The sequence below is a fragment of the Schistocerca cancellata genome, chromosome 4 (genome assembly GCF_023864275.1).
Source record: "Schistocerca cancellata isolate TAMUIC-IGC-003103 chromosome 4, iqSchCanc2.1, whole genome shotgun sequence".
Lineage (NCBI taxonomy): Eukaryota > Metazoa > Arthropoda > Insecta > Orthoptera > Acrididae > Schistocerca > Schistocerca cancellata.
The window spans coordinates 249,816,361-249,836,139 of record NC_064629.1 but is presented as its reverse complement, the minus strand read 5'-3'; the positions used below and the strand labels follow the sequence as shown (position 1 = coordinate 249,836,139).

At 45.8% G+C, this 19,779-nt stretch overlaps 1 protein-coding gene across 1 annotated transcript in view; it reads right to left on the bottom strand.

Moving 5' to 3' along the window:
* LOC126184064 (organic cation transporter protein-like) overlaps positions 1-19,779 on the bottom strand; it is a 331,100-nt gene that overhangs the window by 215,037 nt on the left and 96,284 nt on the right. The window contains exon 3 of the mRNA XM_049926425.1: positions 6,164-6,410. Within this exon, the coding sequence (XP_049782382.1) occupies positions 6,164-6,410 (247 nt within the window). The remainder of the gene's footprint in view (positions 1-6,163; positions 6,411-19,779) is intronic.

Here is a 19,779-nt window from a genome sequence, read left to right as displayed (position 1 = left end):
AAGTTATCTGTGCACCGTTCAATCTTTCGAACAACTTTGTTGTATGGGAGCGAAAGCTGGGTGGATTCAGGTTACCTTATCAACAAGGTTGAGGTTACGGATATGAAAGTAGCTAGGATGATTGCAGGTACTAGTAGATGGGAACAATGGCAGGAGGGTGTCCACAATGATGAAATCAAAGAAAAACTGGGAATGAACTCTATAGATGTAGCAGTCAGGGCGAACAGGCTTAGATGGTGGGGTCATGGTACACGCATGGGAGAAGCAAGGTTACCCAAGAGACTCATGGATTCAGCAGTAGAGGGTAGGAGGAGTCGGGGCAGACCGAGGAGAAGGTACCTGGATTCGGTTAAGAATGATTTTGAAGTAATAGGTTTAACATCAGAAGAGGCACCAATGTTAGCACTGAATAGGGTATCATGGAGGAACTGTATAAGGGGGGGCTATGCTCCAGACTGAACGCTGAAAGGCATAATCAGTCTTAAATGATGATGATGATGATGATGATGAACATTATTGTGTTCTTTGTCTTTTGTACATAGTGTAGTTGGCTTCTGTCAGAGGGGCTGGGAGGGAGGGAGGGGGATGTGTGATCTGGCAGACACAAATGATGTCACAGGGGGGAGGTGTGAGGGCAGGGGGAAATCTGGCAACAATGCACTTTGTGCTTGAACTGGCACAGCATATCTACTCTCATGATCACTGACAGAATTACTATGTAGATATTCCCAAAGAGATCAGGCCTATTTGTTGTTATTAGATCCAATGTATTTCCGTCATAAGTGGGCTTCAGAACAATCTGTTTTGGATAGTTCCCAGAGAATGCATTATGTAATATTTCTCAGAATGTCCACCACACACAAACTGTAATTATTCCAGTTAATGGCTGGATGATTAAAGTCTCCTACAATGTTGACAGTATTACTGCAGAAATTATGTACTAGTGAACTTAGGTTTTTGGTTACATCTGGAGATGAGTGAGGTGGTCGACAGAAGAATCCTAGTGTATGTTCACACCCACCCTTGATAGTAAGTCTTGCCCAGCCAGTCTCCACATGCAGTTTCAATTCCTACCTATGTGGTCTTGAGTTGCTTGCCTACTGCGACAAATACTCCACCTCCATTTCCTATTAGTGTATCCTTTCGATACATGCTCGAATTTTTCCCAAATATCTCACTGCCTACTTATAAGTGGAGTCATACTGTCATTGCCGGCCGGAGTGGCCGTGCTGTTCTAGGCGCTACAGTCTGGAGCCGCGAGACCGCTGCGGTCGCAGGTTCGAATCCTGCCTCGGGCATGGATGTGTGTGATGTCCCTAGGTTAGTTAGGTTTAAGTAGTTCTAAGTTCTAGGGGACTGATGACCTCAGAAGTTGAGTCCCATAGTGCTCAGAGCCATTTGAACCATACTGTCATGTTTTTTGTGCTTCTGCTTTGAGGTGAGTATGTGGACACGGTATCTGTATTCTGGTTTTCTAACGGAAACGCCGCTGCTGCTTCTGTAGAATACGGAAGGCAAGATTCGAGAGTGTTTACTAAGCAGCGTGAGACTGGTGGGGTGTCCAGCAGTCATATTTCGTCTCAACGTGCAAATGAACAGGGCATAGGCGCAGTGAAAGAAGTTCTTCAGTTCACAGAACGTAGTCTTTCAGCAAGCACATGCAGTATTTCTACACATACCAGTGTTCCACATACAAGAATATGGTGGACATTTCGTATACACACTCCCTGCACTTATCATGTGCAGTGTTTTCTACAGCTCAGAGAAAGGGATGAAAGTGGAAGATTGAAATTTTGTGCCGTATCACCGACTAATCCATTAACACTGTTTAATGATAAAGTCACATTCACCCGTGCGTTGTCAAAAACTCTCGTAACTCAAGTCGGTGATCCGATGAAAACCAACAAAACTTCGTGAACAAACGTCTTCAAGAACGATTACCTTTAAATGTGGGGTGTGATATGTTTGACGATTAGTAGATTGGCCCTGTTGTGTTAGCGCATCATCTTGGACCCGTTAGCTACACCTTTTTCAAGACGAGCTTCCAGCATTGTTGGAAGAGGTTCCTTTGGCTATAAGCATTAGTATGACAGGGCCCCTGCACATTCTAGTCGACAGGTGATGTAGCGTCTAAACCCAATATTCCACGGAAGATGGGTCGGCATAAATTGTTACTTTTCATGTTCAGTGAAGTTTCCAGACGTTACTCGTTTAGAGTTTAACCTGTGGGAACGGTTGGAAGGCGAAATATACAAAGAAAAAGTAAATAAGAGACGAACTGATCGTCTGGATGATGAATAGTGCTGCCCTCATACAATAATGTGAAAGATTTTGTCAAGAGAATTCGAAAGTGCATTGAAGTTGGAAGCGGAATTTATGAAAATCAACTTTGAACTTAATCATTTGCGTTCGCTTAACATCTTGTTTGAGTATTTTTTTGTCTTATAGTCTAACAGCAGTGCCTGTGTAACAATTAAAAATGTTTTATTGGAATACGTCCTCCTAAAATACACTGACTGAAAAATTCGCGACACCAAAAAATAATTAATGTAGAGTAATGACATTTCGGGGGTACATTTGTCTAGATAACGTGTTTAAGGGATTAACATTGCAAGATCAAGGGTAAACGTAAGCGCGAGATAAGCCATTTCAAACGAGAAATGCTGGTACATTAATAACCGCTGCATCCACCAGAATGTTGAATGCAAGAATGCAAACCTGCATGCATTGTGTTGTACAGGTGCCGGATGTCAGTTTATGGAATGCAGTTCCATACCTGTTGCACTTGGTTGGTCGATACAGGTACAGTTAAAGCTGTTTATGGATGACGCTGGAATTGTCGTCCAATGATGTCCCATATGTGCTCGACTGGAGACAGATCTGGGGGTCTAGCAGGCCAAGGCAACATGATGACACCTTGTAGAAGATGTGGGCGAGAGTAATGCTGTTGGAAAACACCTTCTGGAATGCAGCTCACGAATGGCAGCACAATAGGTCGAATCACCACACTGACGTACAAATTTCCAGTCAGGTTGCATGAGATAACCACGAGAGTCATAGAAAATCGCCCGAAGACCATAACTCCAGGTTTAGGTCCAGTGTCTAACACCGAGTCAGTCTGGCTGGCCGCAGTGGCCTAGCGGATCTAGGCACTTCAGTCTGGAACTGCGCAACCGCTAAGGTCGCAGGTTCGAATCCTGGCTCGGGCATGGATGTGTGTGATGTCCTTAGGTTAGTTAGGTTTAAGTAGTTCTAAATTCTAGGGGACTGATGACCTCAGATGTTAAGTCCCATAGTGCTCAGAGCCATTTGAACCATTTGCGGCAGTCTGGTTGCGAGCCCTCAACTGGCCTCTTTATAAGGAACACATGGCAATCATTGGCACCGAGGCAGACCCAGCTTTCACCAGAAAACAACAGACCTCCATCCACTCCTCCAATGAGTACTCGCTTGGTGTCGCTGAAGTCGCAAATGACGGTGGTTTGGTGTCAGTGGAATGCCTCCTACAGGGCGTCTGGCTCCAATGTGTCCTTGAAGTCAGCGATTTGTAATAGTTCGTTGTGTCACTGTGGTGCCAAAGACTGCTCATGCTGCAGTTGCAGTACGCTGAACTAGAGACATACGCCGAACACGGTCTTCCCTTTTGGTAATGCCACATGGCCGCCCGTATTTAGATCTGCTTGCGACCGAACATTCCCGTGATCACCGTTGCCAGCAATCATGTACAGTGGCTACATTCCTGACAAGTCTTTCTGCAGTATCGCAGAAGGAACATCCAGCTTGTCGTAGACCTATTACACGACCTCGTTCAAACTCAGCGAGGTGTTGGTAATGGCCTCTTTGTCACCTTAACGACATTCTTGACTAACATCAACTCATCACGTCCAGTCGCAAAGGCATCTAATGTTCACGACCGTTACTGCGTGTATTTAAAACAAACTTGATTTGCATGTTCAGAGTGACGCTATTAGCGCCACAATTACCCGACTGGCACAAAATTTGAAAGGACGTCATGTTTCAGATGTAGAAACACGTCTACTAACTCTCGTTTATATCGCACAACTCTTTCTTCTTGTTGTTTGTTGTTTTTGTGGTCTTCAGACCTGAGACTTGTTTGATGCAGCTCTCCATGCTACTCTATCCTGTGCAAGCTTCTTCACCTCCCAGTACCTACTGCAACCTACATCCTTCTGAATCTGCTTAGTGTATTCATGTCTTGGTCTCCCTCTACGATTTTTACCCTCCACGCTGCCCTCCAATACCAAATTGGTCATCCCTTGATGCCTCAGAACATGTCCTACCAACCGATCCCTTCTTCTAGTGAAGTTGTGCCACAAATTTATTTTCTCCCCGATTCTAGTCAATACCTCCTCATTAGTTATATGATCTACCCATCTAATCTTCAGCATTCTTCTGTAGCACCACATTTCTAAAGCTTCTATTCTCTTCTTTTCCAAACTATTTATCGTTCATGTTTCACTTCAACACATGGCTACACTCCATACAAATACTTTCAGAAACGACTTCCTAACACTTAAATCTACACACGATGTTAACAAATTTCTCTTTTTCAGAAACGCTTTCCTTGCCACTGCCAGTCTACATTTTATATCCTCTCTACTTCGACCATCATTATCAGTTATTGTGCTCCCCAAATAGCAAAACTCCATTACTACTTTAAGTGTCTCATTTCCTAATCTAATTCCCTCAGCATCACCCGACTTAATTCGACTACATTCCATTATCCTCGTTTTGCTTTTGGTGATGTTCACCTTATATCCTCCTTTCAAGACACTGTCCATTCCGTTCAACTGCTCTTCCAGGTCCTTTGATGTCTCTGACAGAATTACAATGTCATCGGCGAACCTCAAAGTTTTTGTTTCTTCTCAATGGATTTTAATACCTACTTCGAATACCGTAATACCTACTTCGAATTTTTCTTTTGTTTCCTTTACTGCTTGCTCAATATACAGATTGAATGACATCGGGGAGAGGCTACAACCCTGTCTCATTCCCTTCCCTCTCAAATCCCTCGACTCTTATAACTGCGCCGGCCACGGTGGCAGAGCGGTTCTAGGCACTTCAGTCCGGAACCGCGCGACTGCTACGGTCGCAGGTTCGAATCCTGCCTCGGGAATGGATGTGTGTGATGTCCTTGTTCTATGCACTCAGTCCGGAACCGCGGGACTGCTACGGTCGCAGGTTCGAATCCTGCCTCGGGCATGGATGTGTGTGATGTCCTTAGGTTAGTTAGGTTTAAGTAGTTCTAAGTTCTAGGGGACTTATGACCTCAGCTGTTGAGTCCCATAGTGCTCAGAGCCATTTGAACCATTTCTTATAACTGCCTTCTGGTTTCTGCATAAATTGTAAATAGCCCTTCGCTACCTGTATTTTACTCCTTCCACCTTCTTAATTCGAAAGAGAGAATTTCAGTCAACATTGTCAAAAGCTTTCTCTAAGTCTACAAATGCTAGAAACGTAGGTTTGCCTTTGGTTAACCTATTTTCTAAGATAAGTCGTAGGGTCAGTGTTGCTTCACGTGTTCCAATACTTTTACTGAATGCAAACTGATCTTCCCCGTGGTCGGCTTCTACCAGTTTTTCCATTCGTCTGTCAAGAATTCGCGTTAGTATTTTGCAGCCGTGATTTATTAAACTGATAGATCGGTAATTTTCACATCTGTCAACACCTACTTTCTTTGGGATTGGTATTATTATATTCTTCTTGAAGTCTGAGAGTATTTCGCCTGTCTCGTACATCTTGCTCACCAGATGGTAGAGTTTTGTCAGGACTGGCTCTCCCAATGCTACCGAGCGCGGTGGCGCAGTGGTAGCACACTGGACTGGCATTCGGGAGGACGACGGTTCAATCCCGCGTCCGACTATCCTGATTTAGGTTTTCCGTGATTTCCCTAAATCGCTTCAAGTAAATGCTGGGATGTTTCCTTTCACAGGGCACGGCCGACTTCCTTCCCTAATCCGATGAGACCGTTGACCTCTTCCCCCCACCCCCAAAAACCCAACCGACTCCCAATGCTGTCAGTAGTTCTAACTCTTTCTTGTTGATGTGTCTTCTTTTTTTTTTTTTTTAGTGTACTTATTATTCCTCCTGAAATACCCTGTAATATGCGGCAGAAGTAACTGTGGTGAGAGCAATAGCTTACCGAGGATGTACATCATGAAGAAGTTGGTGTCGGTGGCGAGCCCGGCGACGGCGCGGCCCAGCACGAAGAGCGGCGGCGCGTGGGCGGCGGCGGCGAGCCCGTTGCCCGCGGCGGCCAGCACCCACGCCACCAGCAGCGCCAGCCGGCGGCCCGCGCGGTCCGCCACCGCGCCCAGCGACAGCGTGCCCAGCACGCAGCCCGCGAAGAACGCGCTCTGCCCCCACGCAGCCAAGCCGGACCAGCCCTCCTGCGCATGCGCACCAGTTCGATCATACATACTACTCGGAAAAGTGAACCCGAGAACTGACCAGGGTTGCAGCACCGTCCGGTACGGACAAGACATAGGCAGCAGAGAGACACTACTGGCCATTACAATTGCTACACCAAGAAGAAATGCAGATGATAAACGGGTATTCATTGGACAAATATATTATACTAGAACTGACATGTGATTACATTTTCACGCAATTTGGGAACACAGATCCTGAGAAATCAGTACCCAGAACAACCACCTCTCGCCGTAATAACGGCCTTGATACGCCTGGGCATTGAGTCAAACAGATCTTGCATGGCGTGTACAGGTACAGCTGCCCATGCAGCTTCAACACGATACCACAGTTCATCAAGAGTAGTAACTCGCGTATTGTGACGAGCCAGCTGCTCGGCTACCATTGACCAGATATTTTCAGTTGGTGAGAGATCTAGAGAATGTGCTGGCCAGGGCAGCAGTCGAACATCTGTATCCAGAAAGGCCCGCACAGGACCTGCAACATGCTGTCGTGCATCATCCTGCTGAAATGTAGGGTTTCACAGGGATCGAATGAAGGATAGAGCCACGGGTCTCAACACATCTGATATCTAACGTCCACTGTTCAAAGTGCCGTCAATGCGAACAAGAGGTGACCGAGACGTGTAACCAATGGCACCCCATACCATCACCACAGGTGATACACCAGTATGGCGATGACGAATACATGCTTCCAATGTGCGTTCAGCGCGATGTCGCCAAACACGGATGCGACCATCATGATGCTGCAAACAGAACCTGGATTCATCCGAAAAAATGACGTTTTACCATTCGTGCACCCAGGTTCGTCGTTGAGTACACCATCGCAGGCGCTCCTGTCTGTGATGCAACATCAAGGGTAACCGCAGCCATGGTCTCCGAGTTTATAGTCTATACTGCTGCAAACGTCGTCGAACTGTTCGTGCAGATGGTTGTTGTCTTGCAGACTTCCCCATCTGCTGACTCAGGGATCGAGACGTGGGTGCACGATCCGTTACAGCCATGTGGATAAGATGCCTGTCATCTCGACTGCTAATGATACGAGGCCGTTGGGATCCAGCACGGCGTTCCGTATTACCCTCCTGAACCCATCGATTCCATATTCTGCTAACAGTCATTGGATCTCGACCAACGTGAGCAGCATTGTCGCGATACGATAAACCGCAATTGCGATAGGCTACAATCCGACCTTTATCAAAGTCGGAAACCTGATGGTACGCATTTCTCCTCCTTACACGAGGCATCACAACACCGTTTCACCAGGCAACACCGGTCAACTGCTGTTTGCGTATGAGAAATCATTGGAAACTTTCCTCATGTCAGCACGTTGTAGGTGTCACCACCGGCGCCAACCTTGTTGAAAAGCTAATCATTTGCATATCATAGCATCTTCTTTCTGTCGGTTAAATTTCGCGTCTGTATTAACAGTGTACTCTACACCTACGGTATTCTCACAAGTAGAGTGCCATCGCACGCTACACATCGGTACCCAAATGGCCTCCGTGGCACAACTATTAAACATCGGCCCTCTAATCTACACTGAAGAGCCAAAGCAACTGGTACAGGCATGCGTATTCAAAAACAGAGATATATGAACAAGCAGAATAGATGCGGCGGTCGGCAACGCCTATATGAGATAACAAGTGTCTGGCGCAGTTGTTAAATCGGTTACTGGTGCTCCATTGGCAGGTCATCAAGATTAAAGTGAGTTTTCACGTGGTATTATAGTCGGTGGACGAGCAATGGGACACAGCATCTCCGAGGTAGCGATGAAGAGGGGATTTTTCGTACGACTATTTCACAAGTGTACCGTGAATATCAGTAATCCGGTAAAAGATCCAATCTCTGACATCACTGCGGCCGAAAAAAGATCCTGCAAGAACGGGACCAACGACAACTAAGGAGAATCGTTCAGCTTGAGAGAAGTGCAACCATTCCGCAGATTGCTGCAGATTTCAATGCTGGACCATCAACAAGTGTCAGCGTGCGAACCATTCAACGAAGCATCATCGATATGGGCTTTCGGAGCCGAAGGCCCACTCGTGTACCCTTTATGACTGCGTGACACTAAGCTTTATGCCTCGCCTGGGCTCGTCAACATCAACATGGACGTGTACGGGTATAGAGATAACCTAATGAATCGATGGACCCTGCATGTCAACAGGTGAGAGTTGAAGCTGGAGGGGGCTCTGTAATGCTGTGGGGTGTGTGCAGTTGGAGTAATATAGGATCCCATCAGATACTACTCTGACAAGTGACACGTACGTAAGCATCCTGCCTGGCCACCTGTATCCATTCATGTCCATCGTGCTTTCCAATGGACGTGGGCAATTCCAACAGAACAATGCGACACCTCACGTGTCCAGAATTGCCACAGAGTGGTTCCAGGAACACTCTTTTGAGTTTATAAACACTTCCGCTGGTCACCGTACACCCAGACATGAACATTATTGGCTATATCTGGGATGCCTTGCAACGTGCTGTTCAGAAGAGATCTCCACCCGCTCGTACTCTTACGGATTTATGGACAGCTCTACAGGATTCATGGTGTCAATTCCTTCCAACACTAAATTACGGATGTATGGACAGACCTACAGGATTCAGGGTGTCAGTTCCTTCCAGCACTACTTCAGACATTAGTCGAGTCCATTCCACGTCGTGTTGCAGCACTTCTGCGCGCTCGTGGGGGCCCTACATGATATGAGGCAAGTGTACTAGTTTCTTTGGCTCTTCAGTGCATATCTTAATTTCGCTGCACAGAAATACACTACCTTACTAAAACACTGAAGCACCCATGAGACTTACTTACATGTGAATATAATTTTTTTTTTTTTTGGTTAGACAATGTTTATGTCCCATTTAGAACTCAAGATGTGAGTGACTGGCGACGTACTAGAACGTGACTGTTTCTCTACCTAGACCTGTGACCTTGCCCTCTGACAAGTTTCATCAAATTCGATGAACTCAGGGTTAGTGAACGGGCAATCTCCTACAGTTATGTTCTTGCATTTCTCCAGAAGATGCAAATGGAGAAGTATATTCTGAAATATTTTGAGCAATGGATAGAACAGCTGTAGATATTTATGGTGTTCAAACAAATCCTATGAGGGTCTATCGAATGGAAACTGACTTAAAGAAACTGTCATAGAAAGTGAAGAGGAAGTAAATGAAATAAAATGGTAGATATGATACTGCAAGAAGAATATGACAGAGCACTGAAAGAGCTAAGTCGAAAGTAGTTTACTAGAGTGTACTACGTTCCATCACAATAATGGAGATACTTGGGAGAGACAGCCAATACAAAGCTATTTCATCTTATTTGTAAGCTATTAGAGGTGGGAAATACCCTAAGACTTGAAGCAGATTCCAAAGAAGGCAGGTGCTAACTGGTGTGAATATTACCGAACCATCAATTTAATAAGTGATGTTGGAAGAATACTGATACGAATTATTTACAGGAGAATGGAAAAAACTGGTAGAAGCTTATCTTGGTGACATCAGTTTTGGTATAGGAAAAATGTAAGAACACGCGAAGTCATACTGACCGTAAGACTTATGTTATAAGATAGGGTGAAGAAAGGCAAACCTAAATTCAAAGCATTTCTTTATTTACAGAGAGCTTCTGACAGTCATGAATGGAACACGCTCTTTGAAATTTCAATAGTACACGGGTAAAATACAGGGAACGGATGTTATCTACCTCTTTTACAGAAATCAGACTGCAATTATGAGAGACGAGGGCATGAAAGGGAGGCATTGTTGAGAAGGGAGTGAGACAGGAGTGGAGAATCTCTCCAATGTTATTCAGTCTGCACTTTGAGCTAACAGTAAAGGAAAGCAAGAGGAAATATGGAAAGGGATTTCATGTCCAGGGAGAAGGAATAAAAACTTCGAAGTTTAAACATATAACACGTCAGCCTCAGTTGCAAATAGAAACCAATCTTTATCTAGGTTTCAGCCAAAATAATTTGGCCTTCTCCAGAAGCTATTGACACTAAACTATTGCATGCCAAAGTTTGGCCATGTCAAGTATAAAACTATAGCACCGTAGTACCCATTCATAAATCTACATTACTTAGCTGAAGAGAAACATCAGGCCCCACTGCGCGGACGTGGTCGGTTGGCCGCGAGAGCTGCGCCGGAGCTAATCGCAGCGAGCAGCTATGTACCGGGCACCGCTGATGGTCATGCGCATGCGAGCGTGGAAATATAGATGGTTAACAGTAGCTACCTATACGATAGGAATTGGATTAATATAAGCATTAAAACTGTTAATGGCGTAATATGTAACCGAACTTACTCCTGAGGAGAAAGAGAACCCTATAAACGGATTCGGAGCCCGTAAGAAAGACTAGCTATTACTCGGCAAAATTATTCCTCAATTTTCAATACATTAGTATTCAACTAAAGGAACTGGAGTCAGGCGTCGGCGACTGCGAAGGCAACGCAGCATCAGGGCCGGTGAAGCAAAGGTTGAAACCTACGAAAAAGTTCTTATTTCTCAATCGTAGTTGGTCATTAAGTAGGTTTTCTTTATAAAGCAACAGGTGTTTAAAGATTTGCAACTCCTCAAGGATGTCACAGGACTCACATTCGGGAGGACGACGGTTCAATCCCTCGTCCGGCCATCCTGATTTAGGTTTACCGTGACTTCCCTAAATCGCTCCGGGCAAATGCCGGGATGGTACCTTTGAAAGGGCACGGCCGACTTCCTTCCCCGTCCTTCCCTAATTCGATGAGACCAATGACCTCGCTGTCTGATCTCCTCCTCAACAACAATCTCAACCTCTAGTGCCTTTAACCTCGCAATTTAATAGCTCTGTGTTATTTGGTGGATTAGGAGCATGGGCCGATTGAACAAGGTGCTCGGCATAAGTCGAGCCACGCGTGCCATCACCACTTTTCGTAGGTATATGTTCTTTATATCTGCCTGAGAGGGCTCTCCCTGTCTGGCCGGTGTAGTAACTCGGGCAATCATTACAAGTGATTTTGTACACCCCAGAACGAGATCTACATCTACATCTACATGATTACTCTGCAATTCACATTTAAGTGCTTGGCAGAGAGTTCATCGAACCACAATCATACTATCTCTCTACCATTCCACTCCCGAACAGCGCGCGGGAAAAACGAACACCTAAACCTTTCTGTTCGAGCTCTGATTTCTCTTATTTTATTTTCATAATCATTCCTACCTATGTAGGTTGGGCTCAACAAAATATTTTCGCATTCGGAAGAGAAATTTGGTGACTGAAATTTCGTAAATAGATCTCGCTGTGACGAAAAACGTCTTTGCTTTAATGACTCCTACCCCAACTCGCGTATCATATCTGCCACACTCTCTCCCCTATTACGTGATAATATAAAACGAGCTGCCTTTTTTTGCACCCTTTCGATGTCCTCCGTCAATCCCACCTGGTAAGGATCCCACACCGCGCAGTAATATTCTAACAGAGGACGAACGAGTGTAGTGTAAGCTGTCTCTTTAGTGGACTTGTTGTATCTTCTAAGTGTGCTGCCAATGAAACGCAACCTTTGTCATTAGTATTCTTTAACGAATGGATCAGGTTCTTTCGGAGGCTGTTATTCGTAGAATATGCAATCTTAAAGCCGTGGCTCTTTAAGAGTCGTCCTATTTTATAAGATGCTTTGCCTGTGAAGGGAATAGAAATGAAGCTAGTGGAGTTATCCTCTGGTGTGACACCTAGTGTAGATGAGGTCGCAGTTTTTTTACCTGTTTTCTTGTTACAGATATGTCTCACAATCCCTGGTTTATATCCATTATTATAGGAGATAACTTCTAGGGTTTGTAACTCGTTCTCCATTGCGTCTGCTGAAAGAGGAATGGCGAGCGCTCGGTGTATGCAAGAATGGAAGAAGGCCATTTCGTGGGCTGGGATGATTTTATCGGAAAAGGTATTTTTCCGAAACATGTTAAATCTAATACGGTTGTCCTCTATTGCCAAATTTAGGTCTAAATCAAAGTTCTATGGGGAGATTCATTTTCCAGCGTAAAGCTTATGTTATCGTGGAATTTATTAAAAGTTGTGAAAATTTGATCTATATCATCTTGAGAGCCGTTAATTATGAAGAGTAAGTCGTCTACATATATTGCATAAAAGATGTGATGATGATGATGTTTGGTTTGTGGGGCGCTCAACTGCGTGGTTATCAGCGCCCGTACAATTTCCCAACCTTTGCTCAGTCCAATTTCGCCACTGTCCTGGTTGATGGTGAAATGATGAGGACAACACAAACACCCAGTCATCTCGAGGCAGGGGAAAATCCCTGACGCCGCCGGGAATCGAACCCGGGACCCTGGGCTCGGGAAGCGAGAACGCTACCGCGAGACCACGAGCGGCGGACTGCATAAAAGATAATTTTGCTCGCTAAATCTGCATTATTTTGAAATAAAAGTCGTCCCATAGAATTTACAAATATTTCAGATAAACTACCTGCCAGAGGGCTTCCCATTGCTAGACCAGATGGTTGAGAATACATTCTTCCATTAAAAGAGAAGTAGTTATACTTCAAGATAATGCGCAAGAGTGTCATTATTTCATCTATTTCAGTGTCGGATAATTTTTTGTGGAAACGCAAGTTAATTTCTAAAATGTTTAAAGATTGATTTACTGGCACGTTAATGTACAGACTTGTGATGTCAAAGGAAACGAATTTAGAAACATCAGAGCAGGTTAAAGTTTTCAATCTGCTAGCTAGATCAACCGTGTTTTTAACTGATTAATTATCCACAAATACCAAGTTTTATTTTATAATGCAGACATCTGGCTAATTTATGATAAGTGCTTTGGTGCTATCCACTATCGGACGGATCGGACCATTAATCTTATGGACCATAATTGGCTCCTTAAGATTGGCGGTTTCGGATTCATATTTATGAGCCATTTTTTACGAGCTTCCCCTACAAGTTTTTTAGTATTGTGAGGACCTACGCTTATCTCTTTTTGCAAAGTGGCGGTGGGACCTTTTTCGAGAGGTACAATATCGTTTTCTTCAAAAAATTTTTTGTCTTCTCTACATACTCATCTTTCTTGAAATAATCAAGGAGTTGCCTTTGTCGGCTTCAGTGACCACGGCGTCATTATTTTTCAACTTACGATTAATGCTTTTTACGGTATTTAGTACGTTACCGTCCGTTTGCATGGTGGTCAATTCTTTTTCTAAAATGTTGCAAGACTCGTAAGCTTTCGCGTTTGCACATTTTTAGCTGTTTTAGAACACCTGAGGTCTATTTTAAGATCCACTATTAGATTTTCTAATACGCCAGCTTCGCTAACTGTGGGTTCTACGTTGTATTTCAATCCTTTAGACAACAGCTTGTTTTCAGAGGACGTGAAACTAATGTTTGTTTTATTAACTATTTTCTCATAAAAGCTGGGTCCGTTTATTGAATTAATATAATTGCTCTGCTTGTTACAGCAATCAGCCCGATTTGACATATCTGCACGTTTTCTAGCATACCTTTTAGCAATTTCGTCTTTCCATTGCTCCACTCACACTGACACAGACCGCACTACGCTCTGAACTGGTGCGAATCAAGTGGCGATTGTACACGTGACATGCGCATCACAGGGTGTGGTTATATGCATACATTCACGTCCAATCGTATGCACTCATCCGGGCCACTTTTATTTGCCCCACCCTGTATAAGGAAATGGAAAATGGAAATGAGTGTCTGGCGTCAATGGACGGGAGTGCGGGGCAGGTCCGGCCGCCTTGGTGCAGGTCTTATTACATTCGACGCCATATTGGGCGACCTGTGCGTGGGATGGGGATGAGATGATGATGAAGACAACACAACGCCCAGCCCTGAGCGGAGAAAATCTCCGATCCAGTCGGGAATCGAACCCGGGCCCGTAGAAGGACAATCCGTCACGCTGACCACTCAGCTATCGGGGCGGACGTAAGGGACTGAGACATTAAAATTAGTAGATGAATTTTGCTGTCTGGGCAATAAAATAAATGGCAAAGTAAGGAGTAGTGAGGATATAAAATGCAGACTGTCAATAGCAAGAAAAGCGTTCCTGAAAAATAGGAAGTTTTGAATGTCTAATACACTCCTGGAAATGGAAAAAAGAACACATTGACACCGGTGTGTCAGACCCACCATACTTGCTCCGGACACTGCGAGAGGGCTGTACAAGCAATGATCACACGCACGGCACAGCGGACACACCAGGAACCGCGGTGTTGGCCGTCGAATGGCGCTAGCTGCGCAGCATTTGTGCACCGCCGCCGTTAGTGTCAGCCAGTTTGCCGTGGCATACGGAGCTCCATCGCAGTCTTTAACACTGGTAGCATGCCGCGACAGCGTGGACGTGAACCGTATGTGCAGTTGACGGACTTTGAGCGAGGGCGTATAGTGGGCATGCGGGAGGCCGGGTGGACGTACCGCCGAATTGCTCAACACGTGGGGCGTGAGGTCTCCACAGTACATCGATGTTGTCGCCAGTGGTCGGCGGAAGGTGCACGTGCCCGTCGACCTGGGACCGGACCGCAGCGACGCACGGATGCACGCCAAGACCGTAGGATCCTACGCAGTGCCGTAGGGGACCGCACCGCCAATTCCCAGCAAATTAGGGACACTGTTGCTCCTGGGGTATCGGCGAGGACCATTCGCAACCGTCTCCATGAAGCTGGGCTACGGTCCAGCACACCGTTAGGCCGTCTTCCGCTCACGCCCCAACATCGTGCAGCCCGCCTCCAGTGGTGTCGCGATAGGCGTGAATGGAGGGACGAATGGAGACGTGTCGTCTTCAGCGATGAGAGTCGCTTCTGCCTTGGTGCCAATGATGGTCGTATGCGTGTTTGGCGCCGTGCAGGTGAGCGCCATAATCAGGACTAGATACGACCGAGGCACACAGGGCCAACACCCGGCATCATGGTGTGGGGAGCGATCTCCTACACTGGCCGTACACCACTGGTGATCGTCGAGGGGACACTGAATAGTGCACGGTACATCCAAACCGTCATCGAACCCATCGTTCTACCATTCCTAGACCGGCAAGGGAACTTGCTGTTCCAACAGGACAATGCACGTCCGCATGTATCCCGTGCCACCCAACGTGCTCTAGAAGGTGTAAGTCAACTACCCTGGCCAGCAAGATCTCCGGATCTGTCCCCCATTGAGCATGTTTGGGACTGGATGAAGCGTCGTCTCACGCGGTCTGCACGTCCAGCACGAACGCTGGTCCAACTGAGGCGCCAGGTGGAAATGGCATGGCAAGCCGTTCCACAGGACTACATCCAGCATCTCTACGATCGTCTCCATGGGAGAATAGCAGCCTGCATTGCTGCGAAAGGTGGATATACACTGTACTAGTGCCGACATTGTGCATGCTCTGTTGCCTGTGTCTATGTGCCTGTGGTTCTGTCAGTGTGATCATGTGATGTATCTGACCCCAGGAATGTGTCAATAAAGTTTCCCCTTCCTGGGACAATGAATTCACGGTGTTCTTATTTCAATTTCCAGGAGTGTATAAATGTTTTAGGAAGTATTTTCTGAAAGTGTTTGCGTGGATTGTAGGTTTTTACGGAAGTGAAACGTAGATGATAAGCAGTTCAGACAAGAAGAGAATAGAATCTCTTGAAATGTGATGGTACAAAAAAGGTTGAAAATTAGACGAGTAGATCGAATAACAAATGAGAAGGCACTGAATAGAATTGATGAAAAAAGAAATTTGTGACAGTTTCACTAAAACAGAGGGTCGGTTGACTGGACACATTGTGAGGCATTAAGGAATCATCAGCTTGGTGTTGGAAGGAAGTGGGGAGGGGGGGAGGAGGGGGTGAAAATTATACAGGGAACACAGTAAGGCGTTTCAAATGCCTATAACCTGCGGTAGCTACGTAAATGTCGTGTGACTAGGGCCTCCCGTCGGGTAGACCGTTCGCCGGGTGAAAGTCTTTCGATTTGACGGCACTTCGGCGACTTGCGCGTCGATGGGTATGAAATGATGGTGATTAGGACAACACAACACCCAGTCCCCGAGCGGAAAAAATCTCCGACCAAGCCGGGAATCGAACCCGGGCTCTTAGGATTGACAGTCTGTCGAGCTACCAACTTTTTTTTTTTATTTCATTTTGTTCGCCGCTTCTGCTCGGGGCGGACGTCGTAAGACACCCTTTTTTTAAGTTCGTTGTTGATCGATTAACTCAGATTTTTTTTATTACAGAGGGCAGCTACCCCTCTGACCGAACACGCTGAGCTACCGTGCCGGAACCCACTCTGCTACCGGGGGCGGACGGTAGGTACGTAGAGATGCAAAGGCTTGTGCAGGATGAACTAACGTGAAGAGCTGCATCAAACCAATCCTCGGAGAGAAGGTCGCAACAACAACATTTAGGGCGAGCACAAAGAACTGCACGCATTCGATGAGTACATTTTTTTTTTTCATTATCCTAGACGACATTTCCCGGTGGAGTACAAGCTCATGCTTCATCGATCTGGCGAAGACTGCAACAGATAAGGACCCAGTTCAAGATCGTTTAACCTTCGTGCACTAATAAGACACGACGAAAAAATTAGTCAGCCCCACAGATATCAAGCCAATACCGTGTAAATCCACTTCTAACCATGATAATAGCATCAGTTCGATAACGAACAAAGTCCACAAGTTTCCTCACGTACGCCACAAGCAGCTGAAAGCACTCATTGATGATTAGATCCTGTTGAATTACCAAATTGCGGGGATGTTCATTGCTACGTTTCTACCATTCTTCTATGGAGTTCGAGACATTTTCTATGTGATTGAAATCGGGTTTCACTTTATTAGTCTTTTCCGTCGGATGTTTCGCAAATACACTACTCGGGTTTGCGCCGGATCATATTGAGCAAATCTTATATAGCAATATTTCTTCGGTACAACTGTTACGCATCTTCAGGTGATGGTAGTTGCTACTAGTTTCTCAGCTGCGAGGCGCGACTGATGAGGATTGCGCGGCGGCGTCGAAATTTGTCAGGGCAGGAGCTCGATATACGCATGCAGGGAAGGCTCTCGCAGTTTGATGAAGGGTAACACTAATTTGACTTGAATTTCTGCAAACATGACGTCATTCTGACGTCACACGCAATATCGGTAACCGGAGGAACTGCTATCAACTTTCATTAGCGGTCGATGTGTGCCTTTCTCGCACGGGTAACAGCTCACAAGACTACATGCACACGTGACGTCATTTTGACACCATACACAGTTCCGAAGATTTATAAAAACACGCCGTTCTTGGCCCTATTTATTATAATTATTGTTTTAATTAAACGTTACATAATGACTTATCGGCGGTCAAACCTTTTATGAGATATAACTAAGTGCACGGGGTGCAAACCTTAGTAATTTCAATGTGGTGTAGTGGTTATGAGTACGCAATTGTGTAGTGGGAGATTGTTGGTTGTTGGTTCGCGCCTTGCATTCTGCGATAAATGTTGTGTCTGGGTGGCACACTGGTTAACACAACTGCCTACTAAGCAGTTTGCCGGCCGCGGTGGTCTCGCGGTTCTAGGCACTCAGTCCGGAGCCGCGCGACCGCTACGGTCGCAGGTTCGAATCCTGCCTCTGGCATGGATGTGTGTGATGTCCATAGGTTAGTTAGGTTTAAGTAGTTCTAAGTTCTAGGGGACTGATGACCACAGATGTTAAGTCCCATAGTGCTCAGAGCCATTTGAACCATTTTTTTTACTAAGCAGTTTCGCCCTGCACCTCGAGCGAGCAGGTTATTCTTACTTCCGCCTGTACAGCAGCGCCGCTTGTGTCGAACTTGGGTGTACTCAATCTTGTGTGTGTATCGGCCGCTGCCGCATCGTTCGTTGTTGGTTTGTTCTCTGCCGGCGGCGTATTCTGCCGGCCATGATGTGTGTGGAGTCTCTCAAGAATAGTCCTCGTCGGGGTGCCGTTCGTTTCAGTTTTGGCAAGAGTACTCGACACGTTCAACCGGGCTCTCTAGATTTTCACGATTGGTTGGCTAATGCGATTCGAGTTACATCTGATCAGATAGATACTGCTTATGTTGATTCTGGTTTGTATGCATTTTTCTGTGAAGTTTCAAGATCCCTCGCAAGTAGACCGGATTTCCCTCGGGTTGTTTCTCAGGTGATATTTACACGTCGTAATGGTTCCGTAAGTCCAGTCCTTCTTGCAAATGCGGCGATCGAGTATATTCCGGTTAGAGTTTAGAAACTTCCATCCGAAGTGGACGATTCATTTCTTAAGGAGGTGTTGCTGTCTTATGGTGTCGTCTGGCATATCCAGCGGGAACGCTGGTCTGCTCAATATCGCTTGCAATGTTGCAATGGTATGCGAACCGTAGGGATGTGTGTTCAAAAGAATATTCTTTCACACCTGAATGTTTATGGTTACCGGATTAATATTACGTATGCAGGGGAGGGAGGAACCTGTTTGCTCTGTAGTGAAAGTGCCCACCTCAGATCCAACTGTCCTTGCCGTATTAAGGTTTTAAAGTCGTCCTATGAAAAACGTTAACATTAGTTGAATTAGTGTTTTCGCAATCTGCTGTCTGTGCTTCTCAAGCTTTAGAGGACATTGGGCAGGCATTGCCCCCACCCACTCTCTGAGCGTTGCACCGTTACCGGCACTCTCAGTTGCGGCTTCTGAGTGGTGGAGGGTACTTCTTCCAGTGGTGATCCTTTGAAAACTGACGTTAACTGCGGTTCTCGTTTCACGACGCTGGTCCTGTTGATGTTGAAATGAATATTGCATCTGCGTCCTCTCTTCTACCCCTAAGAACCAGGGAACAGGGACATCGTCTGCCGTTCTGCTTTTGCAGTGTTCTAGTGTAGTGCCTTCCCTTCCTCGATCTGATACGATGGAGCAACAGGCTACTGCGGATTCTCTTCCAGGTAGTCAGATGATGCAGACAGCGTCAGACGCTGCATTGCCTGTCTCTTCTTTATCTGATGATGATGTTCTTCGATCCCAGTTGGGTCTCTCGCATTCCACTCAGTGCAGTGGGGACGCCTCTATCCCTGGAGCGGACCCTGATCAGCCCTCTATCCTTCCGAGTCAATAAGTTATCTTGCCACGGAGGGGTGTGAAGCAACTGTTTCATCCCGAGCGTGCAGCGTCGTGCTGAAAAAAAAAAAAACAAAGCATGGAATCTGCACCTTCCGGTGGACAGGATTCAAATTCTGTATAATCGACTTCGCTGTCTGCCGATGATGCGGAGAGCGGGACCCGATCCGCAAATTCTTTCCTACTTCTGCTTTCATGTCTTACATGTGTTAACTAATGCAGGCGTATACGTTTCTTATCCTAAATGTTAATAGAATAAGCTGTCCATTAAGGATTGCTGCCTT